At 42.4% G+C, this 25,620-nt stretch overlaps 1 protein-coding gene across 22 annotated transcripts in view; it reads left to right on the forward strand.

Moving 5' to 3' along the window:
- The window catches only part of STAU2 (staufen double-stranded RNA binding protein 2), a 193,381-nt gene that overhangs the window by 19,466 nt on the left and 148,295 nt on the right, over window positions 1–25,620 (forward strand). For all 22 annotated transcript variants that reach the window (XM_084849286.1, XM_084849293.1, XM_084849295.1 and 19 more), the window contains 2 exons: window positions 2,483–2,618; window positions 21,823–21,982. In XM_084849286.1, coding sequence (XP_084705412.1) covers window positions 2,483–2,618; window positions 21,823–21,982 — 296 coding nt within the window. The remainder of the gene's footprint in view (window positions 1–2,482; window positions 2,619–21,822; window positions 21,983–25,620) is intronic.

The following is a 25,620-nucleotide window of genomic DNA, read 5'->3' on the forward strand; positions in this document are numbered from 1 at the left end:
CCTTGGTGTAGTCATGTTTCTCTCAAACAGATCTTGCAGGTCCTCAGATGTTCTCAAATATTGTTAATATTTCTTAAATCATCCCTCAGGACTTGTTGATATTTCTTAAAGCATATATTATTATGGAACAGCCCTGTTTTCTCCTATGAAATAGGAGTCTCAGAACAGCTTTTTGCATTGGTAAAGCTCTGGGGAGATAATCCTGGAATCCAGCCCGCCCACTATCTCGTGGGGGGTACTTTTCTCCAAGATGTTATCTAGATGCTGCCTTGCCCACCCTTTTAATTCCAGGGGGGAATGAAAATGTTTTTCAACCTTTTAAAAATCTGTTTGAGAAAGCTCCCACAGAGAGCCCGTGGGATGCTGCCAGAGCAACATTGGTTCCAACCGGAAGTCCTCCAAAGTAAATCAGCCTTGATTTATATCTATTTTTGTCAAAACAGCCACAATTAGTGTAACTGTTGATAGAAAACCACCACCTTTAAAAAAAAATCAACTTTCCGTTAATATATTAAGATCACAATAGGGCAATACCTTTATTTAGACCAACTAAAATGTTACAGATTTCTGCTGTTTTGTATTTGATTTCTCAAAATGAATTTCAAACTGATCGATATTAAAATAATGCCCAAAATTGTTGAAGGCTGGATAAGCAGAGTTCCTAATGTACAAATCACTTCAGAAATGTAAGATTTCTCTGTTTTATCTATACAAAATAGGTTATTTCATGCAGATTCCAAAGGTTAAGGCTGTGAGGAATGACTGTCTAAATAAATTGTTTTGTCTTTCTGATGCTAGTTACATTACTCAGTTCTCAGTTTGCTCATTACTCACTTCTTACATGGAAAGCTATTCAGCATAGGATCTCATGTGAACCTTGTTTGTAGGATGTTCCAATACCACACTGTTCTTTAAATGTTTTATTACATTTCATCATTCATTACTTTCATAAGCTGCCCCTAGCATGGAGAATGCCAGAGTTTTAGAAATTAAAGTATATCAATTCTACATGGAAGTGCTTTCAGTGGAATGATTGGGTCGCATGATCAGGGAAGGAAAATAAGTCGTCATAGTGTCGTTTTCCCACCCCATGTGTGCTGGTCACACGCTGCATCCATTACCGTAATTACCCTCACCAGCCACAGTTTGTCATGTCACCCGAACACGGCAAGGGTGGGTTACAAGCCACCCCACAACCCTAGAACAGGTCACGGGTTCTGGGGTGGTTTGCAGACCCACCCACTGTGCACCCTCTCCAGGTTTGGATGACACAACAAACCATGCCCAGCAAGGGTAATTATGGCAATGATGTGGTGTACAACCAGCATGCATGGGGCAGGAAAATAAGCTACAATGGCTTATGTTCCTTCCCGACCACGTGAACTTGGCCAATGCGTGAAGCAATCGTGCAAAGGAAAGCATGCGCATTAAGCACCTGGAGGAAGCCGCCTGCCCCTGCCCCTTGCAGTTGCATGTCCAGAGGCACAAAAAACATAGTGGAAAGACTGGCACTGGGAACAAGAACGTGACAGCAGCCAAGGGTGCATTTGTGTGTGTTTGTGTGTAAAGCAAAGGTGCAGAACCTTAGGTCTGGGACCAAATCTGGCTCTCTTGGAGTCCTAGTCTGGCCCTCCAGGTGGCGCTACCATCCTTTTCCCCAAGAACATATCAATCATTTGGTGGTTTCCCAGCTTTTGCACAGTTTCTTTTTCCATTCTAAAAGTTTGAAATGCCTCTCCTAAGGCTGAGTTACTGGGCAGTAAGAACTTTAAACTAAAATATGCTGGTATTTTTTGGTAGTTTGGCCCAACCCCCTTTGCCTTTGGCCCCAATTCCATCCACCACTGGAATATGGCCCTCCAGAAATTCTCTGAAATGGAATGTGGCCCTTGCTGAAAGAAATTCAACACCCCTGGTGTAAAGGGTAGCTTTGGGATCATGGTCCACCATCCCTTATACCTTTCTCAAAGCAGCTGTTCAGAAAAGCTAATTGCTAACTAGAGTTGTGTACAGTGATGTAGGAATGGCCATCTGAATGCATGTACCTCAGGAAGTCAATGCCGGTTTGATTTTCTAGCACCTGTATTTGGACAAAAAAATACCTAGCTGGACTTACATGTGTGTTTTTATAAACAGTTACGAACCTCTGTGTAGAAAAAGGTCACATCTCTCAGTCCTCATTTTCTGTATTCACGTTGACAACAACTGTACTAAGTTGTAAAGAAAATGCACAATGCAGCTTTCAGACCACTTACCCTGTTTCAGAGTAATTTTATTAAAATCAACAGGACTATCTCCTGGTTTGAGAATGAGAGCCTCTGTAAATTCTTGTAGTCAAATTTAGATCTGAATGTTAATGTCAGTGCTGCTTTCTGGTCACTAATAGTTTATGATTACAAAAGCAGAAAACGGAAACAGTGTTGGTCTTTGAATTTCTGATGCGCTTATTAAATGTTACGTATGTGTTCTTATTTTTTGATAGGCAGTATTACCCCGACAGTGGAACTGAATGGTCTTGCTATGAAAAGAGGAGAGCCCGCCATCTATAGGCCATTAGATCAAAAGCCCATCCCAAACTACAGAGCAAATTATAACTTTCGAGGCATGTACAATCAGAGGTTTGTGCATTTTCAAGTGTTTCAGTAATTGTTTGAGCTTCAGCTGCACTTTGAAAAGCAATCTCAGGGCAGATTTTTAGCTTCTCCTTTCTATCTGTTGCTTTTCATTATTTGATACCTTATCTACTTCAAGTGAGCTCTGGATTCTTGAATTTTCCTTTCCTTCTGGATGAGATTGGGAGGCTGCATCTGGAAAGTTAGCCGGAAACGGAACCATTCCTCCATCCCAGTAGATATTTATGGCATTCTTCAGTTTGCAGATGTTGTTACTCGATAGCATTTGGCTTATTAATAAAAAAATCCCTTCATTCCACATTTTACAAACCTCCTGTTTAAGACATTCCTAGGAATGGATGTGATCTCCCAACAGCTGTCATGTGAGAATAGGAAAGCTTTCCTTTTCTTACTGATCACTGCACTTTTCAAAGACTGAACCAATTCAGGAGTTTGTAAAAGTGAACTGTAAGGCAGCTTTGGCAATAGAAAATCTTAGGCCATCCTTTATTCATTTGGGATTCTCTCTCCCCGCATCCCCTTTAAGTTTTCTAAGCAGTTTAAGCCTGCTAGGTATTGCAAAAATAAGTATGATTTTGTTACCTGGTTATCTAGAGAACACTTGTGCAGTGTTTGTCATGGGTGGATGGGAATTTAAGATTTTTTAAATTGATTGATAATGTGCCTTTTCACCAATATAAATGTAAATAAATTTGCATATGATTGGTGCCTATTTGAGACACTGAAGGAAGTGTAATTTAAAACTCATTGTTAGTATAGTAATTTATTTTTAATTCCTTATTGCAATATCACTCCAGAACAGCCTCAGAAAATAAACAGGTGTGTACTTAACTCCTAGCAGTACAGATTGAAGTTTGCCCCCACTAGTTAATCAACTAAAGTTTTCATTGATTAAGCTAGTGATGGCAATTCGCACTGGCCAAGGTAATTATGCAGATCCACCTGGCATGTGACTGGCACACATGGCAGGGGAAATAAGCCACCATGGCCTATTTCCCCCTTTATGATCATGCGAACTCGATCACTGTCACAGCCGTATGAAGCTGCTTCTCATTAACCCCCTGCCCCCCAACAATCTTGTAGGGTTTTATTATACCCACATTGGCCCGTAATGTATAGTTTGCTCTTAGGGTGGAAGCAGTTGACTGGAAGCAAAGTTGATTGCATTGTCTCAGTGACCACATGGAGAGGCAGTTGTTTGTAGTTTCTGATCATACAGCGTACTGTTACCCTCCTCCTACACCACCCTGCTTCCCTGGATTTCTAAGTGCTGCGGGATGCCAGATTTGCTATACAGATGTTACATTTTTATTGTATTTTAATCAGTTTTAATTATGCCTGTATTGAGTGTCATTTTTTGGTAGGAAGGTGGGGTACAAATTAAATAAATAAATAAATGCTGAAGGCTGCAGAAGAGACTCCCCTACCATGCACTCACATGTAGTAAACTAAATTTAAGTGGATGCCACACATTTCCCCATGATTCTTTTTCACCTTTAATACAATTGCAAGGAAATCCCTGGGGAATGCTTCCCTGTGGCCGTGTTGCAGCAATTCTGTGCAGGGCAGAGGGGTGTAACATATACATCAGTCACACAAGTATCTGCATGCCAGCACTAGCAAGAAAGTGAAAAAGATAGCTGTGATTTGCTTAGCACATGGAATTGCTGCCACAGGAAACTTCCTGGTGATTTCTACGCAGCTAAGTATCAGTCTTGGGACAGGAGAAGCATACAGCAGCCTCCTGGATTCTGGGGACCATAGGCTTTGGATTGGTACAGACTGCCTCATTCCTAAGAGAGGTGCATTTGAAAGAGCTGAACTTTAGGAGAGCAATTGCCACTATACACATAAAAGCTTAGAAAAGTGTCTGCAATAGTACAACTTAGAATAATTCTGCTAGGCCATCAGAGGGCAGTATGAATTTGTCCGTTGTGTTTAGTTCTGGCTGCAGAAAGATAATCCCAAACCATTTTACAGCATGCTCTTGTCATTTCGAATGTATTACTTCATAATCTCAGCAATAGGTTGGCTGCTGTGTTTTGTCTCATTATATATTTTTTTAAATAAATAAGACAATAACACCTTGCCTGTCACAGCATTTTCTCACACTTTCTTATTTTAAAACGAATCTAATGGTCATGAGCCGTGCAGATTTGGGTGCTGAGGAAAGTAAAGTACAGTCCAGAGCAAAACTTTTATCACAGATGTGTCTCTAACCTGTGCCATTCTTTTGTACAAGGCACCGTCGTACTTCACTGATCTGCCTGAGCTGTGCTTCCTCTTCTTTTCCTCCTCCTGTGTCCTCACTCCTCTTTTCTCCACATCAGGTTTCACATTCACTTAAATTGAACCTGCCTGATCGAACATCACACAACATCAGGATTCCCAAAGACCTTGCAGCATCATAACTCTAGTGGGCAAACAAAGATTGCAAGATGGAGAGGTTTTGATAAGCTACACTGGGAGAATCAGCAGACTAGATGAGAGCAAATCCAGAGTCAGAAGCTGGGAAAGCAGGCTCATTGTGGTGACAGGCAGAAAGGAGAAACAGGGCTGAGATCTAGGGTAGCCAGGATCACAGCCAAGCGGCCACCCATGGAAGCCAAGAGCAGGCATTTTGGAAGGAGCAACAGTATAGGACTGGGACTCAGATCAGGCTGGAAGGACAGCAAGGGAGTAGAGCAGCCTTCTCCAACCTGGTGCCCTCCAGATGTTTTGGATGGCAAGTCTCAGAATTCCTGACCATTGACCAAGCTGGCTGAGGCCAATGGGATCCTGATGTCCAAAACATCTGAAGGGCATCAGGTTGGGGAAGGCTCAAGTAGAGGATCAGTGCTTGATCATAAGACCCAGGTAGGCTTTTGCTCAGTTAAAGACCTGGGTCTGTCGTGAAAGCTTTTATCTGCAAGAGGGTCACTTTGACCAATCAATGGATTTGTGTATTGTACTAACCAGGTAGTCTGTAAGGAGAGCAAAGGATCTGCACCAAGCCCAGATGGCTCCATTTAGTTACCAGCTGGCTGCTATAGGCATGGAGGCTGGTTCAAACCTTCTCCCCTCACTCCCAAATTCTTTGGGCTTGGCCACAGTGAAGCAGATTCTTAGTAGAGATAAGAAAGAAAGAAAGAAAGAAAGAAAGAAAGAAAGAAAGAAAGACAGACAGACAGACAGACAGACACAGACAGAGAGAAAGAAAGAGAGAGAGAGAGAGAGAAAGCAAGAAAGCTGTCTGTTTCTTAATTTTCAGTGTCATATGACCCATCTTTAGTGAGCTACCTCCTTTGTATCAGGATTAAAACCGAATTAATTATTGTTAATTATCTGTATAGTACCTTTTACTTTGCCTTGCTTGCCATCACCATACACCTCCCACACATGCACACATGTTGTTTTAAGGAAAGCGTGGAGTACAGCTGTGCTAGTGCCTGTTTCTAGGAGAGGAAAAGGAGGAAAGTCAGCCCATTTCCTGTGACTTTTAAAAAGCAGAAACATCTGTTTAAGAAAGCTGTCCCTAGAGCACAGTGGCAAGGGAGCCTGCAGGCGATGTGCTGTGCCATTGCCAGTAGCTATCACTTCAGATGATGGTGATTAACGTTAGGGCTCCCCCCAAAAATGCACACGCATTTTGTATGGGTCTGTCTAGAAAGGACTGTCTTTTATGCATGCTGTACATTTTCCATAAAACAATATATTTTCCAGCCTTATCATGTCCTAAAGCAGCCTTCCCCAACCTGGTGCCCTCCAGATATGGTGGAATGCAACCACCACCATCTCAGTCAATATGGCCTGCTGGCTGGGGAGATGGGAGTTGTAGTCCAACCCATCTGGAAGGCACCAGGTTGGGGAAGGAAGGCTGTCCTAAATTAAGGTTAAATGTAAAGGACATGAAAATGAGTGAGGAATGACAACTACTCATGGAAAGGCAACAACTTTTGCAACCAAAGCTTCCCCTGTACCTACTCAGTGGCTCATAGGATTGGGCCATAAATCACACTACCTCCCTCCTGTTTTTACATTCCTCCTCAAAACCAGCTTCTTCCATGAAGTATTTGGCTTAACCCCTTAGTCTCTAACCAACAACTGAAAATAGGCACCCAAGTATGTGAAGCTGTATTTGCGTGTATTTTATGCATGCAGTTCTTGCTCAGTCTTCTTCATTCCTCCCTTCTTCTTTCCTTTTCCTTACTCCTGTCAAAATGTAAACTCACAGCAAAGACTTGTCTTCTTTTTTAATATGATGCACTGCAACGTGCCATGTATGTTGATGGTACTATATCTCATATGCTAATAGTGAACTCAGTTGTCCAAGTGCTGGTCCTTATGTAGTCAAGACGGCATTATTCACACACAAGAGAGAGATATAAGCAGGCATGGGGGCACCCCAAGGTTTCAGAAGTACAAAAGAGCTAGAAGAAAGTTGTAGGGGGGAGAAATCCCAGATACCCAAATGAGGACCAAGCATGCCCCACGGGCATGGAAGGCAGACTGACTGTTGCGGGGAGATGGAAAGCTGTGTGTGTATTTGGGTTGGGGGCGGGGGGGGAGGACAGTCTGGGGTCCTGAACAAAAGCACTCCAACATTTTGTTGCAGATTCTACTTGTAAATAAATAGTGCCAAACAATTAAAACTGGAGCACAGATAGTGTACATTTATCTAGAACTAGGCTGTCTTCAATAATTCTATATCTTCAGGACATTTTGCCTTTTCAGTGTATGGTTCTTTTTCTAGGTCATTAAAATAATATGAGTATAAAAGACAATCCTCTCCTCTTAACCTTTTGGCACACACTAGTTTACCTCTCTGTATTGCAAAAATGGATCGTTTATGCCTACCCTTGTGTGTCCCAAATTTCAAGCAGTTTAATTATGTAGATGGTATTATATAATGTGAATAATTTCATCTAGATAATTTGGTTGGGCTGCTTTTCTCTCTGTAACATGAAGAGTGGTCAATATAGTACTGAACTAAATGACTGAGGCCCTTCACTATTTTTGTTTACATAGCCACTATGCCGGCAAATACAATGTTCTTTTCAGTGTACTGAACAAGATGGTACTACAGCTAGATATGCATTCTTTTTTATGTTCTTCTGCTGTAATTAGTATTTGAAAAATGTTCTTACTAACCACTCTGCATGTTGTTAAGAATGGTAATTAATACAGTTCATGTGAAATGTTATGTTGTTCAGTCGTTAAGTCGTGTCCGACTCTTCATGACCCCATGGACCATAGCACACCAGGCCTTTCTGTCCTCTGCTCTCTCCTGGAATGTGCTCAAGTTCATATTCATTGCATCGGTGATGCTATCTAGCCATCTGATCCTCTATCGTCCCCTTCTCCTTTTGCCTTCAATCTTTCCCAGCATAAGGGTCTTTTCCAGCGATTGACTGATTTGACCTCCTTGCAGTCCAGGGGACGTGTAAGAGTCTTCTCCAGCACCACAGTTTGAAAGCGTCAATTCTTCGGCGCTCAGCCTTCCTTATAGTCCAGCTCTCACAGCCATACGTTGCTACTGGGAAAACCATAGCTTTGATTATATGAACCTTTGTCGGCAAGGTGATGTCTCTGCTTCTTACTACGCTGTCTAGGTTTGCCATGGCTTTCCTCCCAAGGAGCAAGCGTCTTTTAATTTCATGGCTACAGTCACCATCTGCGGTGATCTTGGAGCCCAAGAAAATCAATCTGTCACTGCTTCCATTTCTTCCTCTTCTATATACCAGGAAGTGATGGGGCCAGATGCCGTGATCTTAGTTTTTTTAATGTTGAATTTCAAACCAGCATTTGTACACTCCACTTTCACCCTCAACAAGAGGCTCTTTAGATCCTCTTCGCTTTCTGCCACTAGGATGTATCGTCTGCATATCTGAAGTTGTTGATAATTCTCCCGGCCATCTTAATTCCGACCTCTGATTCATCCAACCTGGTGTTTCTCATGATATACTCTGCATATAAGTTAAATAAGCAGGGTGACAATATACAGCCTTGTTGTACTCCTTTCCCAATTTTGAACCAATCGGTTGTTCCATGTCCGGTTCTTACTGTTGCTTCTTGACCCTCGTACAGGTTTCTCAGGAGACAGGTAAGGTGGTCTGGTACTCCCATCTCTTTAAGAATTTGCCAGAGTTTGTTGTGATCCACACAATTAAAGGCTTTAGCGTAGTCAATGTAGCAGAAATAAACATTTTTCTGGAATTCTCTTGCTTTCTCCATGATCCAACGAATGTTGGTGATTTGATCTCTAGTTCCTCTGCCTCTTTGAAACCCAGCTTCTACTTCCGGTAGTTCTTGGTTCACATACTGCTGAAGCCTAGCTTGTAGGATTTTGAGCATAACCTTGCTGGCATGTGAAATGAGCGCAATTGTACGGTAGTTTGAACACTCTTTGGCATTGCCCTTCTTTGGAATTGGAATGTAAACTGACCTTTTCCAGTCTTGTGGCCACTGTTGAGTGTTCCAAATTTGTTGGAATATTGAGTGCAGCACTTTAACAGCATCATCTTTTAGGATTTTAAATAGCTCAGCTGGAATACTGTCATCTCCGATAGCTTTGCTGTTAGTAATACTTCCTAAGGCCCACTTGACTTCACTCTCTAGGATGTCTGGCTCAAGTTCAATGACCGCACTATCATGGCTATCAGGGACATTCAGGTCTTTCCTGTATAGTTCTTCTGTGTATTCTTTCCACCTCTTCTTAATCTCATCTGCTTCTGTTAGGTCCCTGCCTTCTTTGTCCTTTATCATGCCCGTCTTTGCCCAAAACGTTCCCTTGACATCTCCGATTTTCTTGAAAAGATCTCTAGTCTTTCCCATTCTCTTGTTTTCCTCGATTTCTTTGCATTGTTCATTTAAGAAGGCCTTCTTGTCTCTCCTTGCTATTCTCTGGAAATCTGCATTCAGTTGGATATACAGTCAGGGCCAGAAATATTGGAACAAGGGATTTTGAGCATAACCTTGCTGGCATGTGAAATGAGCGCAATTGTACGGTAGTTTGAAACATGTTCCCAACAAGTTCCCAACATGTTTTGGCATTTGACCTCCGTACACCACCACATTGAAGTTGAAAGGAAACACACCCAGATGGGAGCGAAGTCAGGACTATCAGCTGTAATTCAAGGGGTTTGACAAAAGTGGGGCACTAACAATTCAGGAAGGACAGCCAGCGGCATACACCCCCCCCCATCATTGGTCGCTCATAAGTAATAGAACGAATGGCTGACAAGCAGCTGCATGGCCAGGTGTGGCCTGTTTCCTGGGTACCTCATGACCAAGCAAGCAGATAAAAGGCCAGGAGAGCGTTCTCAGTGTTACATTTGCATTTGGTAGCTGTTCAGTGGAACTCCCAACATGAGGTCCAAAGAGGTGCCCATGCGAGTGAAGAAGGCCATCATTAGGCTGAGGAAACAAAATAAACCCATCAGAGACATAGCAAAAACAGTGGGAGTGGCCAATACAACAGCTTGGAACATCCTGAAAAAGAAGGAATTAACTGGAAAGCTCAGCAACAGCAAAAGGCGTGGAAGACCACGGAAGACAACTAAAGTGGATGACCGCAGACTGCTGCTCATGGTGAAGAGGAACTCTTTCACAACATCTAGCCAGGTCAAGAACGCTCTTGCGGAGGTAGGCATGTCATTGTCAACATCTACGATCAAGAGACAGCTTTATGAATGTAAATACAGAGGCTTCACAACAAGGTGCAAACTACTGGTAATGCTCAAGAACAGACAGGCCAGATTAGCCTTTGCCAGCAAACGCCTAAAAAAGCCTGCCCAGTTCTGGAATAAGATTCTTTGGACTGATGACACCAAGATTAACTTGTACCAGAATGATGGGAAGAGAAAAGTATGGAGAAGGAAAGGAACAGCTCATGATCCAAAGCATACCACATCATCTGTCAAACATGGTGGAGGCAGTGTTATGGCATGGGCATGTATGGCCGCCAGTGGAACTGGGTCACTAGTGTTTATTGATGACCTGACTGCTGATAAAAGCAGTAGGATGAATTCTGAAGTGTATTGGGCTATACTTTCTGCTCAGATTCAGCCGAATGCTGCCGAACTGATAGGACGCTGCTTCATATTGCAGATGGATAATGACCCAAAACATACAGCAAAAGCTACCCAAGAGTTTCTCCAGGCAAAGAAGTGGGATGTTATTCAATGGCCAAGTCAGTCACCTGATCGCCACCCAATAGAGCATGCTTTTCACTTACAGAAGACAAGACTGAAGGCAGAAAGACCCACAAACAAGCAGCAGCTGAAGGCAGCTGAAGTAAAGGCCTGGCAAAGCATCTCGAGGGAGGAAACTCAGCATTTGGTTATGTCCATGGGTTCCAGACTTCAGGCAGTCATTGACTGCAAAGGATTTTCATCCAGGTAGTAAAGGCGATCCTTAAGTTTGAAATGATGTTGGTTTGTTCCATTACTTATGAGCCACCAATGATGGGGGTGTGTGTATGCCACCGGCTGTACTTCCTGAATGGTTAGTGCCCCACTTTTGTCAAGCCCCTTGAATTACAGCTGAAAGTCCTGACTTCGCTCCCATCCGGGTGTGTTTCCTTTCAACTTCAATGTGGTGGTGTACAGAGGCCAACTGCCAAAACAGTTATCCTCGTTCCAATATTTCTGGTCCTGACTGTATCATAGAGAGCCAGTGTGGTGTACTGGCAAGAGTGTTGGACTAGGAGCTGGGAGATCCGGGTTCTAGTCCCCACTCGGCCATGAAAGCTCACTGGGTGACTTTGGGCCAGTCACAGACTCTCAGCCCAACCCACCTCACATGGTTGTTGTTGTGAGAATAAAATGGAGAGGAGGAGGACAATGTAAGCCGCCTTGGGTTCCTTGCAAGAGGAAAAAAGGTGGGGTACAAATGCAATAAATAAATAAATAAATCTTCCCCTTTCTCCCTTGCTTTTCACTTCCCTTCTTTCCTCAGCTGCTTGTAAAGCCTCATCAGACAGCCACTTTGCTTTCTTGCATTTCTTTTTCTTCACGATGGATTTAGTTGCTGCCTCCTGAACAATGTTACGGACCTCTGTCCATAGTTCCTCAGGCACGCTGTCTATCAGGTCTAATCCCTTAAATCTATTCATCACCTCCACTGTATATTTATAAGGGATATGATTTAGGGTTTAGTGGTTTTCCCCACATTCTTCAATTTAAGCTGAAATTTTGCAATAAGAAGCTCATGATCTGAGCCACAGTCAGCTCCAGGTCTTATTTTTACTGACTGTATAGAGCTTCTCCATCTTTGGCTGCAAAGGACATAATCAATCTGATTTCGATATTGACCATCTGGTGATGTCCATGTATAGAGTCGCCTCTTGTGCTGTTGGAAAAGAGTGTTTGCTATGATCAGTGTGTTCTCTTGGCAAAACTCTATTAGCCTTTGTCCTGCTTCATTTTGTACACCAAGGCTATGCTTGCCTGTTATCCCGGTGATTTCTTGACTTCCTACTTTAGCATTCCAATTCCCTGTGATGAAAAGGACATATTTTTTTGGTGTTAGTTCTAGAAGGTGTTGTAGGTCTTCACAGAACCGATCACCCTTAGCTTCTTCGGCTTCAGTGGTTGGGGCATAGACTTGAATTACTGTGATGTTGAATGGTTTGCCTTGGATTCGTACTGAGATCATTCTATCGTTTCTGAGATTGTACCCCAGTACTGCTTTTCCCACCCTTTTGTTGACTATGAGTGCTACTCCATTTCTTCTAAGGGATTCTTGCCCACAGTAGTAGATATGATGGTCACCTGAATTAAACTCGCCCATGCTTGTCCATTTTAGTTCGCTGATTCCCAAGATGTTGATGTTCAATCTTGCCATCTCACGTTTGACCACCTCCAGCTTACCTTGATTCATTGATCTTACATTCCAGGTTCCTAAACAATATTGTTCTTTACAGCATCGGACTTTCTTTTCATCACCAGACACATCCAGAGCTGAGTGTCCTTTTGGCTTTGGCCCAGCCACTTCACTCTTTCTGGCGCTACTTGGAAATGCCCTCTGTTCTTCCCCAGTAGTATATTGGACACCTTCCTACCTGAAGGGCTCATCTTCTGGCGTCATATCTTTTAGCCTTGTGATACGTTCCATGGGGTTTTCTTGGCAAGAATACTGGAGTGGGTTGCCATGTCCTTCTCCAGTGGACCACATTTTGTCAGAACTCTCTGCCATGACCTGTTTATCTTGGGTGGCCCTGCACGGCATAGCTTATGGCTTCACTGAGTTATGCAAGCCCCTTCGCCACAACAAGGCAGTGATCCATGAAGGGGTGAAATGTTATGCATTGAAGTAGAAGAGAGTTGGATGTTCTGTGTCATCGATGCTGTCTTTCCACTTTGCATAGGGAACTTCATAATTCCTTGCTTTAGAATAGAGTTGAAGTACAATACAAAACTTGATTACAACCCTTTTCCAAGTAACTTTTCTACATGTTAGGCACCCATCTCTCTTTTTGTAAAGCCATGGCTGCTTCCTTTGTTTTCCGGTCAGTATGGGTCTTTTCCTCCTTTTCAGGGCCAAATGGTAAAGAGGGATCAGCGAGAGCAGCTGCTTTTTGTGCTGGACCTTGGAAACACTGGCTTGTATCCAATAGTGGCTTTGGACTAGGGGAAAGCCTATCCGTTTCTTATAAGTCTGGGCACCCAATTTCTAGTGATTTCCCCTCTACTTACTGCAGCTCCCTTGCTGTCTGAAAAGCTGCTTTTGAGGGTTGGGAGACTCTCTGGAACAGTATGGGTTATGATGCAGAGGGCCAGTGGAAGGGGCAGGAAAAAACCCGAGTCCCTTGCCTTATGCAAACAGAAGCACTTGCTACTAGTGCAAAGCCCCTGGGGCTGTTCACACAACATGCTCAGTGGTTGAGCATGGGTTGTTTTGAAATGTGGGTTACTTGTTGAATCGTGTCTTGTCTGCACACAGCCAGGGTGGCTTGTTAACCATGCATTGTGGCTTACTTTTCTTGAACAAGCAACCTTGAGAACCCATGGTTTATTGTTGGGTTGTTCAAGGTGGTTAACAAGCCACCCTGGCTGCGTTCAGACAATACAATAACCCACTCTGCAGAAAACGTGCTCCATTCAGATAACATGCTAACCCACAGTTGAGCAAAAAGCCCACACTTGAAAATAACCCACACTTAACCACTGACTGTGAGTTAGCATGTTGTGTGAACAGCCTGATATGATGCAACCCACAGTACAGCACTAATTATTTACATGTCTATATGCTGGCAAATGTGAATTACTTAATTTTGCATTTCTTAATATTTTGACATTAACTTTCCTAACCTCATACCTTGACAAAAAGTAATCTTTTTGAATTCTACCTGATTCATATTAAAGGCTGTAGGTACACACCCAAACCTATAAAGTGTAAATATAAGAAGCTGGTATCTATATGTACATAAGTACATAATATGTACTTCTGGAAGACATTTACATAAGTACATGTCAGAGAGCTGGGAAATGTACTAGACACAAGTCATTGTGTCTAGTACAGTCAAGTATATAGTACAATCAAGAATGCATCACTTTCCTAAGTGATGCATTCTACTAAGCAAGAGGTGTTATACACAGGACTATTTTCACAAGTCTGTGTCCAAATTAGCAATTCATAAATTGACTACAATCTTGGAACTTTAGATGGATATTTCCTTCTGTCCCAAGTGTGAGAACATCTCTTTTGCCTTTGTAGACTTGTATCAACCTGTGAAAAATTAATGGAAATGACTCTGCTCTATTTGGGATAAAGCAGGTGGTTCTGCATTATAAGGGATAAGCATATCACTTATGCATATGGGTTCAGTCTAACTAGTTAAGCCCCAAATACACATACCTGTAAAAATAAAAAGGGATGTCTGTCAGTGCCATAGCTCCAAGACCGTGAATCCTAGAGACCTCAGACTTGGCATGCATACCAAAGGAACCCTAGGGGTTATATCGTTGTTAACACACAATTTTTAATGTGTGTGGGAGGGTGCATGTGTTTGAAACCTGCAGTACCATCTTCAGTCACTAGGTGGCAGAGTTCCCTAACCAGTGCATAGCGTTGCAGTGCAGACAGTGGAGACAGTTTGAAGCTGGGGGGAGTAGTCTGAGGGAGAGTGATAAAGCTGTCCCTCCTCCTGCTGTGGGGCAGCCTCCTTTGAGAATGGTGTGGGCAGACGTCTCTCTCAGGGGACCATAGGGGTGCACCATGGCAGAGGCCATGCCCAGGGACCATGGCTTCACTCAGACAGGGCAGGCACAGTGTGTGCGCAACTCTGTCAGCTGTGTAACTTTGCTTGAAGGCTTCACTGTATCAAATTAAGGGCTATTTCATCTCATGTGAAGCCAGGTACATTTGCTAGAGTATCATATATCATATCATATAATGTAATATATTAAAACTAATGAGTATTCTAACTGAGAGAAGACTTCCAAACTTTAGAGCCATTTCTGGGGTCCTTACCATTTGCAGGCTTTTCTCAGAAGTAGTACGTAAAGTTGATATTTCATTTTCTCAAAACAGCTAACTTACAAAAGGGCATCTTAAATTCATTTAAAATGTATTGACTTGGATCCAGAGAAGTTCAAAATTTCTTCCATTTGTGTGTGGTGGTTTTTCCTCTTTGTCCTTCCAGTGGCAACCTCCCCCAACCCCTCCCAAACTTGTGACCCCTCTGGAACAGCATCTATGTGACGTGAAGGGCTGCAATCCAGAACAATCAGCCCCTCTGTATTCCAGCTAAATACCTAGACCCTGCCCATAATACAGAATTTAACTAAGGATCTTCCTAGGCAATCCGGTTTTTGCACATTAAAGTTAGGCTTGTTTTAATTTCCAGTACATAGACTTCATGCCTTATAGTTAAAATGCAATTTAAAGTACAATTTAATACAAAAATAAAATGAAAACAGATGAAAATATGAATGACTAACAGTATCAAATGAGGAAAACAAAAGAATAGCCGTATGCCTCGCAGTAGTGCCTTGAGAAGTCACTTAGGGGAATATTGCACAATGGCCAGCATGTAGTTGAGGCACCCTGTGAGAAATTGTACAGAAAGGCCTTAATTTGCTTGTAAATAAGAAGCCATATAAAGGGTAAGTTACCCTGCCTCTGTTATAGTTGGATTTGTAGTTTGCCTTTAAAAAAAAAAGAAGAAATCAAGGACTACTGGTTGTGAGACAAATAGAAAAGTTAGGAAAGAACAGTTTGTTTCAAGTAAGCCATCATCACACACATCCATATCTTAACATGCGAGATGAAATGCTGATCATCCCCGGTTTTCAATTTAAAATATCGCATGACTGATTTGTTGGCTTTGAAAGAACAACATGTTAAAATTTGCTTTTCTTTATTAATTTCATAAAAGAAAGAGGTAGGTAGATAATGTCAGCATCACAGAAGAGTAGAGGCAAAGGACTGGTTCAACATTTGATGGCATAACGCCCCTGAAAATGGCTAAGTGATAAGAACACTTCTGCCTGTGATGTTTGATCTGTGATGGCTAATTCATGCTGATGCGGCAGTCATCAACAAGGAACAAGCATGTTAAGCACTGCCTCCTTGGCTTGAATCTGCTGGATTTCAGTATGTATGTACGTTGGTTGAGACACCAGTGAGTTGTTTTGGGTGCCTTATGATTAGACAATTGATTTTTAAAGGAGGGGGATGTAGTAGCTCCTTCTTAATTTGTAAATGCAGATGAAAGAATCTGGTTTCTAAAGGTGTACAGTTTCAGGAGTATAAGTCCCCTTGCGATTAGTGTACTGGTACTAAACCTGCTTTTTTAAGAGTGCTGTAAACCTACTTTATTGCTGGTCTGATCTTACCAATAGGTGACTGAAGTATTTTGTGTGGGACAGCATAAGATGGAAATATACTTTCATTGCTGCTTTGATCACATGCAGTGGAAGCCGGTAGAAATAGCCAGGTGGAGGCAGTAGAAGCTACGTCCAGTAGGGCTGGGCTGGTTACGAGGTACAGGGAAGTGAGCCAGTGTGGTATAGTGGTTAGAGTGTTGGACTGGGATTCAGGAGATTCAGGTTCTAGTCCCCACTTGACCATGAAGTTCTCTTTAGGCTAGTCACTGACACTCAGCCTAATCCATGTCACAAGGTGGTTGTGAGGACAAAATGGAGAGGAGGAGGAGGACTATGTAAGCCACCTTGGGTTCCTTGAAAGAGGAAAAAAGGTGGGATATAAATGTAATAAATAAATAAATCTGAGTTCATTTAGAAATGTGGAGGTGAATATTCAAGCTAGCCATTATGGGACATCCAGAATCTAAAGACAAGGCACTATTTTTAAATGTTTTGCTTGCATTTCAAAATGGTTAAGGTTCCCCTTTGAATTTCAAGCGTAAAAATAGGCATGTACATTTTGTTTTCTTGCAGCTTTAGGCTATAGACAACAAAGAGAGCCAGTGTAGTGTAGTGGTGAGAGTGACGGACTGGGAGCCGGGAGATCCGGGTTCTAGTCCCCACTTGGCCATGGAAGCTCACTGGGTGACTTTGGGCCAGTCACAGACTCTCAGCCCAACCTACCTCACAGGGTTGTTGTTGTGAGGATACAACGGTGAGGAGGAGGATAATGTAAGCCGCCTTGAGTTCCTTGCGAGAGGGAGAAAGGCGGGGTATAAATGCAATAAATAAATAAATAAATAAATAAATGTTTGAAGGTCAGTGATGACTCTTAAAATAATGTTCCACAGAGTATTCTCAAAGAACTCAGGTACATAATTGGATTCACAGACCGTCACAAAACATGAATATGTATAGTATATTATCAAGGAATTATTTGTAAAAATGGGCAAAGTTTTCTAACCAGACCTGAGAAGACAAACTGGAAAAAAAATAACCAATTTTACAGTTGGGGTGATTTTTCTGGTGCTACAATCCTATATACACTTACCTGGGAAAAAATCCCATTGAACTGAGTAGATATGCATATGACTGTAAATATTTCTACTGTTTTCTGTTACTCTAAAACAAGTAAAAGCTTAAATACTTATACCCCAAGATAATAACTTGGTAGGCTTGTCCCACCCATTAAAATGACTAGGTAAGCTGGGTCTGCTCAGCCCCACCATGAATCCCACCCCTGGTAAGGGTAATATCACCCAGCCAGTCAGATTGCCTATGTGACAGTGCCACTGAGGGCAAATGAAGCTATTAAATGCCCTCACTTTGCTCACTTAATTTGCCCTCAGTGATGTCATTGTATAGCCAAATCTGGTTGGCTGAGTAATGACATCACTGTTCCTTGAAAAGAAGAGGATCATTCTTTTTAAACAAATGATACCATCAAAGCTGAGGGCAATGTGAACAGCTGCAGGGTTGTGAACGGCAGTGAACCTGTGAGAAAAAGGGAACATTTTGTGGGGTCTTTCCAGAAAACTTAGGGGAGGCCCTGAAAGTCCCCCTTTTTGTACCAAAAATGTTCACTGGAGACGTTTTCACTGAGTCTAACACATTTACCTAAAAAGTTAGTTGGAATTTAGGAAAACTGTGAGGGGAGTAATCAGTACACCTAATATAAGTTGCTTTATAATGGAAGCCGGCAAATATAATTTGCACAGCAAAGGCAGAATTAAATTTACACAGCCAGTATTAGTGTGATATGTTACCTGTTTTCTTAAGAGGTTTGTAAAGGCATGTATTCTTCCAGAAATGTTTATGCCATAGAAGGATTTGCAGAAATACAGGAAATGCAACATGAACACATTACTTGATACAGTAATGCTTTATTTGTCTTTGTGTGTATTTGATTGCCATACATGGAGAGGTCCTATGGGATCCTTAGTATGCAATTAATATTTTGGCTAGAAAAGAAGCAGATTGTTTCAGCATGCTTATATATTATGACATCATATTCCAGTAAAATTATAATGAACAGAAATTTTGTTTTCCTCTGTGGCAAACCAAAATGAGTTTTGTAATTGTCAACAGACCATAGCGATTTATTTAATTACAATGGCGCCTGATCACACCAACTTGAAGGCATGTTATGAACCCCTGTTTTTAGATGTTAAGAACTAGATGTAAACATTTACTCATTGCTGAAACCTTGCATACTGGGTTATAGTTTAAAAGCTTATTTCCAGTTGAATGCTCTTAGTCTTTAAGTGATACTAGTGGTCTCCTAAAAATAGATGCCTATCTTAGAAATTGACTTTTTGAGCATATTAAACTGTATTTACAAACCTTATGCTAAATATGTTGGGTACAGTCCACCAGGCACTTTGCCCATGTAAGCACTATTGGAGGTAATGAGGTATCTCCTATGATATTCTCATTCATACTAGTGGATTTTGTGCTGAAGGACTGATCTACTGTTGTCATTTTCTGTAATAATAAATGTTACCCAAACCCAAGGATTTTAGGGCTGTGAGAATTTCCTATATGAGACATACAATGCAATCCTATATATGTCTCCTCAGAAGTGAGCCCCATTGAGTTCAGTGGGGCTACTCCAGGTATGTTTGCATAGGATTGTAGCCTCCCTATGCTAGACCTGCTTCAGTCCCAGTAGCTGTGCCCGTACATGGCATTGACTGAGCTGGGGACCAAAGGAAAATTTACCCATTTTTATAATGTGAACTGGGCTCTTCCCTGCAAACCACATGCCACAATATATTTTGTTGTTGTTAAGATGTTTGATATGTTTTTTTTTACAAGATAACAACTTGGGCTGCAATCCTGTACACATTTACCGGGGTGTAAGTCCCATTGAATTAAGTGGAAGTTACTTCTGAGTAGACATGTATATGATTGTGCTATTTAAGCAGTTTCTGGTCTCTTATCACTTTATATAAGAAATACCATACTTATTATTGTAGCTATTAATGCATCTATCTATCTATCTATCTATCTATCTATCTATCTATCTATCTCATACAGAAATAAAGGAATAGATTATATCTGAAATAAAGCCAGTACAGAGTGATAGTGAAAAGTCAGGTTCCAAAAGGGTATTTTGGTTGCCAGACAATCTGAGTAGATTGTCCTTGTCTTTGAATAGGACTGTGGTCAACAACTAAAAGGATCTCAGGTGGCAAGGCTGGGGAAGAGCTCCACCTAAGACAGGGGAACCTCTTTCAGGCCCAAGGGCTGAATTCAATTTTGGAGAAGCTCTCAGAGGCCCACATTCCAGTGGTGGGCAGGCCCAAAGGCAAGAGGGATTGGACCAAAAATACAAAAAATACCAACATATTTTAGCTGAAAATTCTTACTGCCAGTAACTAAGGCTTTGGAGAAGCATTTCAACCTTTCAGAATGGGGAAAATGCTGCACAAAAGTCAGTAGACCACCAAACAGTTGGTGGTCGGGAAAGGAGAGTGGGGCTATGGGAAGGGGGCATAGCCATCTGGGGAACCCCAGAGGGCCGGTTTTAACTCCCAGGCCTGAAGTTACGCACTCCTGGCCTAAGACATTGGAGAGCTACTGCTAGTTTGGTGTTGACTGCACTGGGCTTTAAAAAAATGAATGGTATAACTCAGTGTAAGGCAGTTTAACCTGCTAGAGATTTTAGGACCACCTACAAGATAAGAGTGTGTGATATGGATCACGGAGATGCAACTTCAGATCTCCACACTGTCATTCTTAGGGCATATCACTACCTCACAGGGTTATTGTGAGGATAAAACTAGAGAGCCCCACATACTGTCCTGAACTCCTTGGAAGAAGAGCAGAATAATGCTGTGATAAACATATAACTTGTCTGAACTGGCATTTTTGTTCGTAACCACTAGCTAGTGATGACAGGTTCCTCTAAAACAGAATCCAACCAGTTGTCTGTTTGATTGTAGTCAAGCAATCCAAAAATCTTGTCGTCATACATTGAGACATAATCTTGAGAACAACAGCCAGCTGATACACAGACAAAAATGAAAAGGAGGGTATATTTTTATTGAAGGTAAACTTTAATCTCCACAGGATTATTCAGTGACTAGGTCTCAAGCTACACAACAGGAAAGAAAAATAGAGAGTTTACCTTGGCTTTGAATGTTCCTGTCTTGTTTTGACATGCCTAAGGTGACAGGAGCAGGCTGCTTCATTTTGTTAGCTCATTTTCCTTCCTTATGCATCTGTCATAAGTATAAGACAGCTTTCATAATCTCTCTCTCTCTCTCTCTCTCTCTCTCACACACACACACATACACACACACACACACACACACTCAACAAATCTTTCAGTTTAACATGTTTTCTTAAGAGCTTTCCATGTTCACTCAAGTTTCAAAATGCTGGAAAATTATAGCTGTTAAGGGCCATGCCCTGGGAAATTACAGCTGTTAAGGGTCATGCCCTTAACAGACACATTATTTAAGCATTAATATGGATATGGTATGATATCCTATCCTGTGGTTAGTTCCAGCTTCACCAAGGCCTTGGAACTGGATGGTTGTCAGTAGCAAGGTGACCTAAGTCCCAGATTTGTCTGTTCGCTGGAATAGACACATGGGGCCAGTTCGCACATAATGACAGCCCATGAGTTAAACAACCCTTGGGCTGTCAGGGATGAGCAAGAGTACCACGCCTGCCATGTGTAATTCGTATAAGTAAAAAAACCCCAAAAACTGTTAACTGTGAAATATGTTTTAACTTCTGCTGCCAAAGTAATCAGTGGCATCTATTTAATCAGTTAAGGGCACAATCCTATGGCTGCTAGTCAGCGGCTAGATGGCCATAGGATAGGTCGGTTCCCTGAGAACTGACCTCCACCCCCTTCTGCTCTGCCCCACGGATTGGCCCCGTGCTCTGTGCTCGTAAGAGGAGCATGGAGCAGCGAAAACGGGGCATTCCTGGGGGCGGGGAGGGCGGGTGTGCCTTTCCAACACTTCCTATGCGACGTCCAGTGTCGCCCCCCCACTCTGACTTCCTGCAGCTAGACAGCCAAAATCGTCTGTCTAGCCGCAAGTGCAGGGCGGCTGAAGCATGGAGGGGAAGATCCCCTCCACGCTGCTCCTGCCCTAAATTGGATAGGTGGTCACCTCCAGGTTCGGAGGTGGATGCCTATCCCGATAGATTTGTGCCCTAAAAGTTTTTTTACTTGACTTATCCAAGTGTTGCAGCAGTACATTATTAATGTTGGTATATTTCAAATATAATTTACTAATTTATATGCAGTGCTCACCAGTTGTTTGGTGTGTGGATTTGACTTACACTGAGAAATTAACTTGCCCATAACTTTTTCCTAGATATCACTGCCCAGTGCCTAAGATTTTCTACATCCAGTTGACTGTGGGTGGGCATGATTTTTTTGGTGAGGGGAAGACTCGCCAAGCTGCTAGACACAATGCTGCAATGAAGGCACTTCAAGCTCTTCAGAATGAGCCAATTCCCCCCAAATTACCTCAGGTTAGTAATCTTTTTCTCTCTATTTCTTAAAGACATGGCAAGCAAACATTTTCAGATGTTGGTGCCCAGATATGGAACATGTTGGAGCAATTTTTGGTGGGACAGAGAGATTTCTTTGTTTGCCCCTCAGAAGAAGATCAACTTCCTTTGAGACTATGGTAACTGAGATGGAGGTTTTACTTCAAATGTAGGAATGAAAATGCCAGTTGCCTCAAAATGTATTTATTTGTTTATTGCTTTTATATCCTGGCTTTTTCCTCTTGCAAGGAACCCAAGGCGGCTTACATTATCCTCCTCCTCTCCATTTTATCCTCACAACAACAACCCTGTGAGGTAGGTTGGGCTGAGAGTGTGTGACTGGCCCAAAGTCACCCAGTGAGCTTCCATGGCCAAGTGGGGACTGGAGCTCAGATCTCCCAGTCCAACACCACTACACCACTACTACACTGGCTGTATTTTTATTATTATTTTGAAATAATAAAAACACAAATCTTAATTAGGTATGGTGTGAGACTTCAACTGGAAAGAGCCTGAAGTATGAACTTCCACCTCTTGAGAAGTCCCATTTCAAACTGGTTTTAGCCTCCTTTGAGTTGGGCCTAACTTGAAATGGGGTTTGCACCACATCCCTGCCATTTCCCTGCGAATCCCCATGTGGCATCTCTTTCAAGCAAAAATAAAATAAAGCCTTATCTTATGGAAAAGGGAGAGGATAACAAGTGGCAGAGGGCTCATCAACACGGGAAAGACTCCAGAAGTAAATGATGCATAATTTCCTGTTGGGGTCACTATTGATCCAGTGGCTTCAGTGCTTAAGTTAAGAGTGCAATCATACGCATGTTGAGACAGAAAAAAGTCCTACAACTCCCAGCATGGCTGGGGAATGTTGGGAGTTGTAGGACTTTTTTTTCCCCATCTAAACATGCATAGGATCGCACTTTAAATGGAGGTGCACTCGTATGCACTAATTGGCTCTACCAGTGTGTGTGTGTGTGTGTGTGTGTGTGTGTCAGAGAGAGAGAGAGAGAGAGATAGGCAGACAGACAGACAGAATTCCCCATGTGCACATGGAAGATTTCCCATATAGAAACAGTTGTCATTAGGCCTTATTATTGTTGATGTTCTTAGCTCTAGAAATGTGCATTACTTGATAATTAGGTTGTATTCCAAAATGGTTGTGGGGCCTTGCTGTGGAAGAGTTGCCATGCTCTAAGTTTGTGATTCTTTTTCTTGAAAGGGTTTAGAGGAGCTCTCATGGAGTAGACCAGAAAACTGCTTACTCTAGAACAGCTTTCCCTAGCTTGGTGCCCTCCAAACATTTTGAACGACAACTCCCCCCATTTCTGACCATCGGCCATACTGGCTGGGGCTGATAGGAATTGAAGTCCAAAACTTCTGGAGGGCATCAGGTTGGGAAAGGCTGCTTTAGAAAGCATTAAGAAAGAAAAGACCCCAGACCCCTTTAAAAATGCAATAACTTTGAGGGACTGGGGCGGAGGGGTTGTATTTTATCATCAGTGACATACTGGCAATCTCCAGTTGGATAGCACGGCAATCACTCCTGTCAGTCAGCCACCTTATGCATAACAAATGAAGACAAATGAAGGTAGAAGGAGAATGGTATTTAATCATGAACCTTCAATTACCATTTGAGTGCTGGGAAAATACCTACGTTGGTACACCTAGGAGGGGAGATTTATATTATCTTCTGTACTTACATTCCCTGCAACCAAAGAGTTACAGGAATGCCCTCATTTCTCAAAACAACAACAACAACCACAAACCCCACCCAACCCCATCCATACACTCTTTTAGATTAGCTATTCCCAACTCCTTACCCTGAGGATTTTTTTTTTCAAATACCTCCAAATCTTCCAAATGTTGACAGTTTGATATGAAATTTTCTGCATGTGAATGAGATCACAAAGTCATTTTGACTCAGCTTCTGAACAGCTGTCAGATGGTTTTAGGCATTCAGTCTATTAATCCCTTGGTGTATCATTAGTTTGCTCACTCTTGCAGTTGTGTGAGTCAACACTTTCTTTATTCTACAAAGGGAAGCATTAAAAATATGTAAAGGTAAATGAATAAATAAAAGCTGTTTAAAATCTAAATTGCAGATTGAAAGGTCTGGAGCAATAGAATTGTTAAATCCAAAACAGAGTTGGGGTTCAACTCGATGAGATATGGGAGATCTGTGATTAGTGTATCCAGTGTTTGTTTGTTTTTTAAGTTGGGGGGGGGCAGGGAGAAAAGGATTGATGCCATGGCACTGGGGTAATGACTGCAATCTGACTGGACCTGGGCAGCTGCTTTTAACTTGAAATGAACAGTCTGAGATTCTAGTCATGGATCTCCCATGTCACATTGACTCTCATTGAGAAGACAGAGAAGGATGTGCTTTCAAGAACACTCCTAGGTAGATAATACGTACCCAAAACTTAGACATAGCAGTCGTATTTAAGCACTGAGCATATGGGGCATAATCCAGCAAAGGTTAGCTGTGGCTAACAATCTTGTGCACATTTTCTTGGGTGTAAGCCCCACTGAATAACTTGGAACTTACCTGCAGTTTAGTGTGTAGAAGATCAAATTGCATGCTCATGGGAGGGGATATAAGGAATGTGAATTCCCATAGATTTCAATAGGGCTTCATTAAGATTAACATTTACTGTATTATGCCCTTGAAGATTTTCTTTCGATTGTTTTCAAAATGCCATACATATAGACATAATTTTTTGTACCTAAAGGAAGAAGTGGTATAAGGCAGACTGTGTATTATATTTCACACTATAATACCTAAGGACAGGGTGGGGAACTGTTTTGAGGTTGGGGGATGAACCATCCTCTGCAAACCAGATGATCCCCCTCTCCAGTCCAGCCCTCTGCAGGCTGAATGACCCCTCCCCACCAGTTCTCTGCAGGCCAAATGACATCAGAGGGGCGGGGTCACACCCCCTGACATCATTCAGTTTCCAGCTGAAGCGCTGGATGTTTGGACCAGGGGTTTGGACCAGGACTCAGCTTCACTGCGTGCAGGTGTTCCCTGACTGGAGAGAACCCATGCGCAGCAAAGCCACCCTGACCAAAGTGCCAGCTGGAGGAGTGGTAATTCGGGGCCCAACTTTGTTGCGTGTGGGCTTTCCGTTTGGCTTTCCTTTACATTGGGGAAGGCACAGGGCAAGTCAAGCTAGCAGGGGAAGGAATCCTCACTATTATCCCCAAACAGCAATTAGATAGAACTGTGACAATTCCCCTCGTGTCACTCCCCCTCCCAATTGAGAGTAGACTGGGGAATCCCCACTGGGGCTTCAGGGAAGGAGAGGGGCCTCGCCCAAAGTCTTGAGGGTCAGATTGGCTGACCTGGTGGGCCAAATTTGGCCCGAGGGCTGGAGGTTCCCTATCCCAGCCTTAGTACATGAAAAAACTCCTCATTCTCCAGCATTTCACATTTTTAAAAGAAAGAATCTCGGGCATTAGAGCTAAGAGAGCCCTGACAACTGGAAAAGACTGCACTGGGCTTGATGGATCAATGAAGTGGTGCTTTTTATTCCTTTTACCACTGTTGCTCACAATACTAAGGATTGGCCATGATTCATTGAACTCACTCCTGCTGGTGTAGTTTAATAATACTTAGT

The sequence above is a fragment of the Heloderma suspectum genome, chromosome 4 (genome assembly GCF_057233095.1).
Source record: "Heloderma suspectum isolate Gila_16-S chromosome 4, 16-S_ref, whole genome shotgun sequence".
In the NCBI taxonomy this organism is placed as follows: Eukaryota; Metazoa; Chordata; class Lepidosauria; order Squamata; family Helodermatidae; genus Heloderma; species Heloderma suspectum.